Source organism: Haematobia irritans, chromosome 3 (genome assembly GCF_050003625.1).
Source record: "Haematobia irritans isolate KBUSLIRL chromosome 3, ASM5000362v1, whole genome shotgun sequence".
In the NCBI taxonomy this organism is placed as follows: domain Eukaryota; kingdom Metazoa; phylum Arthropoda; class Insecta; order Diptera; family Muscidae; genus Haematobia; species Haematobia irritans.
This window is the reverse complement of record NC_134399.1, coordinates 86,587,957-86,598,680: the sequence shown is the minus strand read 5'-3', so window position 1 is coordinate 86,598,680 and position 10,724 is coordinate 86,587,957. Positions and strand designations below refer to the sequence as shown.

General features: G+C 35.3%; 1 protein-coding gene across 1 annotated transcript; it reads left to right on the top strand.

Annotated features, from left to right (window-relative positions):
• The first annotated feature begins 6,638 nt into the window (after positions 1 to 6,638).
• LOC142231033 (zinc finger BED domain-containing protein 4-like) lies at positions 6,639 to 8,155 on the top strand. Its single transcript, XM_075301651.1, has 4 exons — positions 6,639 to 7,221; positions 7,275 to 7,772; positions 7,826 to 7,917; positions 7,976 to 8,155. The coding sequence occupies exons 1-4, from the start codon at positions 6,837 to 6,839 to the stop codon at positions 8,153 to 8,155; spliced, it is 1,155 nt and encodes a 384-aa protein (XP_075157766.1). The 5' UTR covers positions 6,639 to 6,836.
• Positions 8,156 to 10,724: the final 2,569 nt, after the last annotated feature.

The following is a 10,724-nucleotide window of genomic DNA, read 5'->3' as shown; positions in this document are numbered from 1 at the left end:
GGGGGTCGCTTATATGGGGGCTATATACAATTATGAACTTGATATGGACCAATTTTTGTGTGATTGGGGATCGATTTATCTAAGGGCTATATATAAGTATAGACCGATATGGACTTAGTTAGGCATGGTTGTTAACGGCCATATACTAGCACAATGTACCAAATTTCAACTGTCTCGGATGAAATTTGCTCCTCCAAGAGGCTCCAAAACCAAATCTCAGGATCGCTTTATATGGGGGCTATATATGATTATGGACTGATATGGACCACTTTTGGCATGGTTGTTAAATATCATATACTACCACCACGTACCAAATTTCAACCAGATCGGATGAATTTTGCTTCTCCAAAAGCCACCTGAGGTCAAATCTGGTGATCGGTTTATATGGGGGCTATATATAATTATGAGTGTTTGAGGCCATATACTTACACCATGTACCAAATTTCAGCCGGATCGGATGAAATTTGCCTCTCTTAGAGGCTCCGCAAGCCAAACCGGGGGATCGGTTTATATGTGGGCTATATATAATTATGGACCGATGTGGACCAATTTTTGCATGGTAATTAGAGACCATATACTTACATCATGTACCAAATTTCAGCCGGATCGGATGAAATTTGCTTCTCTTAGAGGCTCCGCAAGCCAAATTGGGGGATTTTTTTGGGTTTATATGGGGGGCTATATATAATTATGGACCGATGTGGACCAATTTTTGCATGGTTGTTAGAGACTATATACTAACACCATGTACAAAATTTCAGCCGGATCGGATGAAATTTGCTTCTCTTAGAGGGTATATTAACATTGTCATTCCGTTGGTAACACATTGATATATTGCCCTAAGACCCCAAGAGTATATATATTCAGGGTCGTGGTGAAATTCTGAGTCGATCTGAGCATGTACGTCCGTCCGTCCGTCTGTTGAAATCACGCTAACTTCTGAACGAAACATGCTATCGACTTGAAACTTGGCACAAGTAGTTGTTATTGCTGTAGATCGGATGGTATTGCAAATGGGCCATATAAGACCACTTTTACGTATAGCCCCCATATTAACCGACGCTCAGATTTTGCTTGCGGAGCCTCTAAAAGAAGCAAATTTCATCCGATCCGGCTGAAATTTTGTACATAATGTAAGTATATGATCTCTAACAACTGTGCGAAAATTGGTCCATATCGGTCCATAATTATATATAGCTCCCATATAGACCGATCCCCAGATTTGAACTCCGGCGCCTCGTAGAAGAGCAAAATTCACACGATTCGGGTGAAATTTGGTACGTGCTGTTAGTATATGATCTCTAACAACCATGGAGAAATTGGTCCATATCGGTCCATAAATATATGTAGACCCCATATAAACCGATCCCCAGATTTGACCTCCGGAGCCTCTTGGAAGAGCAAATTTTAGTATATGGTCTCTAACAAACATGCAAAAATTTATACATATCGGCCCATAATTATATATAGCCCCCATATAAACCGATCCCCAGATTTGACCTCCGGAACCTCTTGGAGGAGTAAAATTAATCCGATTCGGTTGAAATTTGGTACATTGCGGTGGTATATGGCCGCAACAGCCATGCAAAAATTGGTCCAAATCGGTTTATAGTTATTTAGAGCCAATGGCAAATCACACAAAAATTGGTCCATATTGCCAAAACTAATCTACGAAAATTTTAGTTCAACAGAAAATTTTGTCAGAATTATATTTCTATAGAAAATTTTGTCAAAATTTTATTTCTATAGAAAATTTTGCCAAAAATTTTAATTCTATAGAAAATTTTGTCAAAATTTTATTTCTGTAGAAATGTTGTCAAAAGTTTATTTCTATAGAAAATTTTGTCGAACTGAATTATATACGTATTTAATCGGACAGTCTTTAGTAAAAATGTCTACGCAATCCATGGTGGAGGGTACATAAGATTCGGCCTGGCGGAACTTATGGCCGTATATACTTGATTTAATTGAAACAAAAATCAATCACAGAAACTAATAGTATCAATTTTAATTGGATCAATTAACTTTTTAATGTAATTGAAAAAATTTCAATTAAAAACAAGTATATACGGCCGTAAGTACGACCAGACCGAATCTATGCAATCCACCATGGATTGCATAGAAACTTGTACTAAAGACTGTCATCAACAATCGAATTACTTGGGTTGTAGTAACACGGTATCTTAAAACTTCTTAACACCGTTTTCTCAATTGTAAGTTAGTCCATACGGGGTATATATTAAACAAACAAGGGCGATTAAATACGTATATAATTCAGTTTGACAAAATTTTCTATAGAAATCAAATTTGGACAAAATTTCTATAGAAATAAAATGTTGACAAAATTTTGTGTAGCAATAAAATTTTGACAAAATTTTCTATAGAAATAAAATTTTGGTAGATTATTTTTGGGGATCGGCTATATATAACTATAGCCCGATACGGACCAATTTTTGCATGGTTGTTAGTGGCCATATACTAGTGCAATGTACCAAATTTCACCACGTACCAAATTCTCGGATGAATTTTGCTCCTCCAAGAGCTCCGGAGGTCAAATATGGGGATCGGTTTAAATGGGGGTTATATATAATTAAGACCGGTATGGACCAATTATTGCATGGTTGTTAGAAATAGCTGTCATATATATTTATCCCCCATCTGGTCATAATTGGCGTGTTTATCAACCGATGTTCTTCAAATTTCGTGCTTCCGAATATTTTATGAGTCCCGAAAAACTTGCAAACTATCAGCCAAATCGATTCAGATTTAGATATAGCTCCCATATATATATTTCGTCCGATTTAGACTCATATGGCAACAGACGCCAAAGTTTACTACCGATTTTCGTGAAATTTTGCATAAAGAGTAGAATTGACATTCTAGCAATGCTAGGAAAATTTGATTAAAATCGGTTCAGATGTAGATACAGCTCCCAAATATATCTTTCGTCCGATTTTAACTTATATGTCCTCAAAAGCCAGAGTTTTGCCCTGATTTGCTTCAAATTTTGCACAAGGAGTACGTTTAATAGTATCGGTAAGTGTGCCAAATTTGGTTAAAATCGGTTCAGATTTAGATATAGCTCCCATATATATCTTTCGCCTGATTTACACTTATATGACCACGGGGCCAAAGTTATACTCCCATTTACGTGAAATTTTGGAGATATTGCAGAATTATTATTCTAACTATGTCAAATTTTGTTAAAATCGGTTCAGATTATATTTAGCTCCCATGTATACGTACACCAGAGTTGGGGAAATATGGTAGATTGTTTCATATTTTAGACCCATTTTCAATGGGATTTTCCTCCAATTGACTGAATAGTTTCAGAGAATATATTTAATATGATATTTAATTGTGTCGAGTTTGATCTAATTTGATTTAGATTTAGATAAAGCCTCACTATATTCGTTTTTTCCGGTTTATAAAAATATGGCCAAAATTCCCAGACTTTACACAAAATTCTGTGGTGATTTCCCCATATCTTAGTCATATCCTACACACTGTAATGCCAGAATTTCCACAGAACGGTTGAGTTTTATATAAAGCTCCACGTTGCCCGACTTGACCAAATAATATGTCACAACCCACACTTGACCACATATCTTGGCGAGATCTAACCAATATCTTTGTAAAATCGCCACCAATATCCTTGTAAAATCGCAATATGTATCGCCTGATAAATCATTAATGCTCTTTTGTACAATTGCATTCAAATTTCTCTCGCTTCATATGTCCCATATTTGTTACTAACATTGTGTTTCATCCCAGGGAGTAGTCCGATTTAAATTTTAATTCTAGATATTTTGTAGAAGTACAAAAAATTGTCTCCATTAAAAGTATTTGTATCTGGAAACGCAAACCTTTATATAGCTCCTAGCAAATTTGAAGTAGTTGAGATGATAACACAAATGTTTATCTACATAGCAGTGAAGGGTATAATATAGTCAGCCCCGCCCGACTTTTGACTTTAGTTACTTGTTTTTCCAATACAAAAGTGAAATTCCGGCGTAAGCAAAATAGTAAAAATTGCTTCTGTATAGATTCAATACGATTGCAATGGATTTGGTACTGTGTACCCAAATTACAGATTCATATTCCATTCTTTACTCCAGCTCTTGCCAAATCCAAGTGATCCATATGCCTTACTCACAGTCATAGATATGTGAGATCTAAAATTTAGCCTGCGATCCAAAAGTATTGCGAGATCTTTAAAGGATTCAACAGTTTCAAGCGATGTGTCGTTCAAGTAGTAATTTGTAGTATTTTGTTTGCTTAATCTGTAAAAAGAGATATGCTTGCCTTTCCTTATGTTCAGTGCTATCATATTTAAAGAACACCATGTGTATATATGCTATTCAAATCAGATTGAAGAAATAAACATTTGTTGGCTGATAAGTCCCCGGTCTAACAAAGAAAAACACATTTTTTTTTGTCAAAACTCGTTTTTATTATGCAACATAGTTCCCTTCAAGAGCGATACAACGATTATAACGACCTTCCAATTTTTTGATACCATTTTGATAGTACTCCTTCGGTTTTGCCTCAAAATAGGCCTCAGTTTCGGCGATCACCTTTTCATTGCAGCCAAATTTTTTCCCTGGGAGCATCCTTTTGAGGTCTGAGAACAAGAAAAAGTCGTTGGGGGCCAGATTTGGAGAATACGGTGGGTGGGGAAGCAATTCTAAGCCCAATTCATGAATTTTTGCCATCGTTCTCAATGACTTGTGGCACGGTGCGTTGTCTTGGTGGAACAAGACTTTTTTCTTCTTCATATGGGGCCGTTTTGCCGCGATTTCGACCTTCAAACGCTCCAATAACGCCATATAATAGTCACTGTTTATGGTTTTTCCCTTCTCAAGATAATCGATAAAAATTATTCCATGCGCATCCCAAAAAACAGAGACCATTACTTTGCCAGCGGACTTTTGAGTCTTTCCACGCTTCGGAGACGGTTCACCGGTAGCTGTCCACTCAGCCGACTGTCGATTGGAGTCAGGAGTGTAGTGATGGAGCCATGTTTCATCCATTGTCACATATCGACGGAAAAACTCGGGTGTATTACGAGTTAACAGCTGCAAACACCGCTCAGAATCATCAACACGTTGTTGTTTTTGGTCAAATGTGAGCTCGCGCGGCACCCATTTTGCACAGAGCTTCCGCATATCCAAATATTGAGAAATGATATGACCAACACGTTCCTTTGATATCTTTAAGGCCTCTGGTATCTCGATCAACTTCATTTTACGGTCATTCAAAATTATTTTGTGGATTTTTTTTTATGTTTTCGTCGGTAACCACCTCTTTCGGGGGTCCACTGCGTTCACCGTCCTCAGTGCTCATTTCACTACGCTTGAATTTTGCATACCAATCAATTATTGTTGATTTCCCTGGGGCAGAGTCCGGAAACTCATTATCAAGCCAAGTTTTTGCTTCCACCGTATTTTTTCCCTTCAGAAAACAGTATTTTATCAAAACACGAAATTCCTTTTTTTCCAATTTTTTCACAATAACATAAGTTGCTTCACAAAAGACGCTCTATCTCACAAACTAATTGACTTACAGACGTCAAATTTTGACACGGATCATTTGTAGGTTGGTACTATATAAAAATAATATGCATTTAATACTAGCGACGCCATCTATGTGTCAGACCGGGGACTTATCAGCGAACCTGTTATACAGTTTCCTCATATCTTGTCCACACAAATTAATTGCCGGTAATACTACATAGAAGTACTTTCCTTAGAGGATATACCATTTGAAAAGGCAAACACGATTTCCATTTTGAATATAATTGTTTACAAATTTATAAACTAAGTTACCTCCAAGATTGTTTGAAAACAAGAGTATTTGCCGGGTAGTTTTAAAATCACAATTTATGACATTTACGAAAAAATATATTTTTTTATGCCTCTGTAAACATTTAAGCTTTATTTAATTTCCTCTTTAGGGCTTTATTTCATAGATTCCATTTTAGTACAGGTATAACTAACCACTGCAAAATGTTATAGTAATAGCGGCAGCATGAGGTCTAATTAAATGAACGTTATAACAAAATAATGTACAAATAATACAATTCAAACGAATGTAATTAATAAATGGATAGGTTAATCTGTAATCTATTTATACAGCTATTGTCTAATAGAGCTCGACCGAAGCTTCGGCATTCGGCCAAAAATCGATAATCGGCCACGAATCGGCCTTCGGCGTCAAGAGGCCGATTAACCGAAGCCGAAGCTTTTTTAATAATTTTATTAGTTTTTAAACATTTAACATTTGAAATCTCGCGATTTGCAAATATCGAAAAAGCGAGATTTCGAGCTTAGTGTGAACGTGGTATTAAGCTTGTCGACAAATCTTCATTTAGTGGCAAGTTGTACGGTTTATCTAAACATATATGACTGTAAATGTAAACGCCCTATTATACATCTGTCGTCGCATTCATTTTGATTGTGTTTGTAAATGTCAAAGTTGTCTTCATAGAATGGGATAATAACTGTAGTTTTCGAAAGTGCAAATGTGATGTGAAACAAAACCGCGTTAGTTTGTGTGATTTAAAGAAAATTTTTTTAACTATGCCTTCTGTAAATCCCATTTGACAATTCTTTGAAAGACGTGAAGACAAAGCCAAATGTAATATTTGCAAAAGTTTATTATCACTTGGAAGCAAAATACCGAAAAAACAAACAGTGACAAATTTGAGGAATCACCTAGAGAGAATTCATTTGAATGAGTATCAAAAATATTTGGCTATTCAAAGCGAAGGAAAGAAAAAAATTACCGAGTCTGCAAAAACAAATCAGCCCTCTATAAAAAATGCTGTGGAACAAATGTTTACATGGCCCGCCGATAGTCCCATTACTAAACGCATAGATAAATGTATAATGGATCTGATACTGGTTGAAATGTTACCTTTTAATGCCGTGCAGGGAGCAGCATTTCAAAGATTAAATTTCAACGATCCTTTGATAAAAAGCCGATATAAAGTGAAATCGGAAAAATTCTTTCGAGATTTAATGCATGTTACCTACGATAATGTCAAAAAGAAAATTATGGACAAGGTCTCAAAAGCGAAATGGATAAGCTTCACAACTGACATTTGGACGAGCACAGGAAAAACCTGCTCATTATTGAGTTTCACAGCACACTTCATTTCTGAAGGAAAAAAAGAAAAGGTAATCCTTGGGGCAGCGGATATGAGCAAAAACCATAAAGGTATAATGCTATAATTTATAAATAAAATCTGTAATAATGTAGTTTATTTCCAGCGTCATACATATTCGAAAAATTATCTGAGATAATTAAAGATTTCGAGCTCGAGGGACGCATTCACGTTGGCGTATCGGATAATGCTGGGAATATGGTAGCTGCAATGAAACTCGGAGATATAAAACATTTTGGTTGTGTCTCCCATACTTTGCAACTGGCGATACACGATGCATTCAATAAAAATGTTCAACTCAAATCTTTAATAGAAAAGTGTGGCAAAATTGTATCACATTTCAAGAAATCTGAAAAGGCTTCACGAACATTTAAAAGTATTCAAAAAGAATGTGGTTTGCCCGACCATAGGCATTTACAAGACGTAAGCGTAAGATGGAATAGCTCATATACAATGATGGAAAGACTTGTTGAACAAAGCGCTGCCGTTAATTTATATGCCGCGAAATACGATGGGATTTCTGTAATATCCGCAGAGTGTTCCGACGATTCGTGTGCCTCACTGATAATACCTTTAATACAATTAATAAAAGGAAAAATAGAAGGTACAAAAACGATTTTGAAAAACTTTAAGAAACAGTTGCAATTATCTTTGGAGGAAAGATTTGCTATATATCGACCAACAACTGTTTAATAATAGCAACTCTTCTAGATCCGAGATTCAAAAACAAATATTTGAATAAGGACCAGGTAATGTTTTGCACCTAAAACGCAATTAACACAATCATTTATTTTGTTTTTCTTTTAGACAAAACTAGCTGTAAACGAATTAAAAGATAGTTTTGATTTTGAAGTTTATGATAATATTGAATTTGTCCCAGTTAAAACACCCAGTACAAATACAACAAAAAGCTCAAAGTCCTCTATATGGGAAAAACATGACACCATGCCAAATAAAGTTGAGAAGAAACAGAAAAAACACTATTAGAGAATGAATTGGATTTATATATGACGGAGCCTACTATGCTACGTAATGGAAACGTATTTGAGTATTGGAAAAGTTCTCCTTTTCAATATTTAAGAGAAGCGGCGATAAAATATTTAAGCGCTCCACCGACAAGCGTGGCGAGCGAACAGTTGTTCAGTGCTGCGGGTCGTCTGTTTTCCGAGCGAAGATCGAGTTTGCAGGGAGAAAATGTTCAAAAAATTCTTTTCTGTCATTATAATATCAAATTATTGAATTTTGATTACTAAACGTGTGTAAGTTCTAAGGAAATTTATAAGACTTGGACTGAATTACCTTTTACTGTTTTTTTTATACCTTTGTTCAATAAAATATGTTAATATTGAAGTAAAACACCCCAAATTTATTTAATTACAAATTTTAGGAAAATGTTCGGCTTCGGCCGATTATTGCTTTTTTTGCCGAACATCGGCTTCGGCCAAAAAAATCCGCTTCGGTCGAGCTCTATTGTCTAACAAAGATTTTTCATAGAATTTCAAATTTTTAAAAAGCCGCTTTGACATTCCTTATTGATGTTTTGTATTTTCAATCGAATTTTATGGAGTTTGTGGCCTTTGTGTAATATTGCGTGTTCCCAACGGCAATTGCGCTACTATCATGATTTAAGCCACCATTATTCAAATGTAAATATTTGCTCGATTATTAAGTTGTTATTACCAAGCGTCAGTAGGAGTTTCTGGCACATAAACGCTGAAAAGGGTTTTTATATAACGTAAACTATTTGTACATATTGTTTAAATAACCATGGAATGGAAGCTTGTCATTGTTTATTATCAATATGTATATGAAATATAGAAAATCGATAAATATAAAATGATTGCTCTACTACATGAATAGCAGATAGACTTTTAAATGGCTATAGGTCGACTCTTAAATAGGACTATTAACTGGCATAATCAAAAATGTACGAAATTTAATTTTAAAAATCTCGTAAATGTTCGTGAATGGGACTAAACAAAAATATGTCGGACATGAGGGTGACTGAAAATAAAATTCAATTCGTGAATGTGCGCGAGTAAAATTTCTTCGAAATCATACCCACGAACAAATTCACATGCACGATTAAATTCACATTCACGATAAAGGTCCCGTTCATGAAAAACTTCATATTCACAAGAAAATTAACATTTCCGGATCAATTCACACTCGTAATAATATTCACGTTCACGATTAAATTCATGCTCACGCTTAAGATAAGCATTAATTTGCGTTAAGCATATCGTCCATTGTTTGATGGTTCGATGGTGAACCATATTTTAATTTTGTTATTTTACTAATGGTGCTGTCGTGAGTCATGCGAATTGTCGTGTAACGAACATTTTCGTAAATCACGAACATTGTCGTGAGTCACGAGAATTTTCGTGTCACGACACTTTTTCGTCATTCACGAGAAATTTAGTGAATAACGATCAGATTCGTGAGTAACGAGAATTGTCGTGGCCCGAAATTTCTAGCGAATCACGAGATTTATTGTGAATCACGAAGGTTACAGTGAATGGTGCGTGACCGTGCGGCTTTAAATGTTGGTCGTGCATGAGTATGACCTGCAGTTCACGAACTTACATCCTCTCATAGAAGAAAAAATGAACTAAAAGTAAAGAAGAAAATCATTGGAGCCAAATCATCACCATTTTAACCATACAGTAGTACATTCTTACTATTTTTGGGAATCGCACGAAAATCTTCGTTTGCTGTACTTCATATTGAACTGATGTGTACGGTCATTGAACTTTATACCCACGTTTAGTTCATAAAATTTTTGAGACATACTTAAAAAAGTAAGAAAGTTTTTGAAATTTTTCGAGGTCAAACGCTTCATAGAACCATTAAAATATTTTCAAAATCATAAAATAATATCATAGACTCTTTTAATTCACATCCAAAACATTCAATTCGGATCACACCTTAAGAAGTGATACAAATTCAGTGCAAAGTCAGTGCAGGGACGAACGCTATTGAATTTGGAAGAAATCGGTTCAAATTGAGATATAGCTCCCATATATATGTATCGCCCGATTTCGACAAATGGGGTCACGTTGCGCTTTATTATTAACCGATCGTCTTCAAATTTGGCACAAAGTAATATTTTTCATCACTCTTCAATTCCGCAAAATTTAATCGAAATCGTTTCAGATTTAGATATAGCTCCCATATATGTAGCGCCCGACTTTCAAAAATTTACCCCTAATAAACTTATTTTTGACCATAGTGGCCTCATTTATTAACCTATCTTACCAAATTCAGCAAATGGTAATCTATTACAATATCAACCAAACCTGCAAAATATTATCCAAATCGCTTCAGATTTAGATATAGCTCCCATATATATCTATTGCCTTTTCCAAAAATTTACCCCTAACAACTTTATTTCTGACATTAATAGCCTTTTCTACTAAACGATCTTATTCAAACTTTCCACAAGGTAACCTTCTCTGGTATCAATCAAACCTGCAAAATATCATATATATACACCCATAGAAAAAATCATGAACGGCGTTGTCATTTCAAAACGTTTTGTTCATGAAAGTGAATC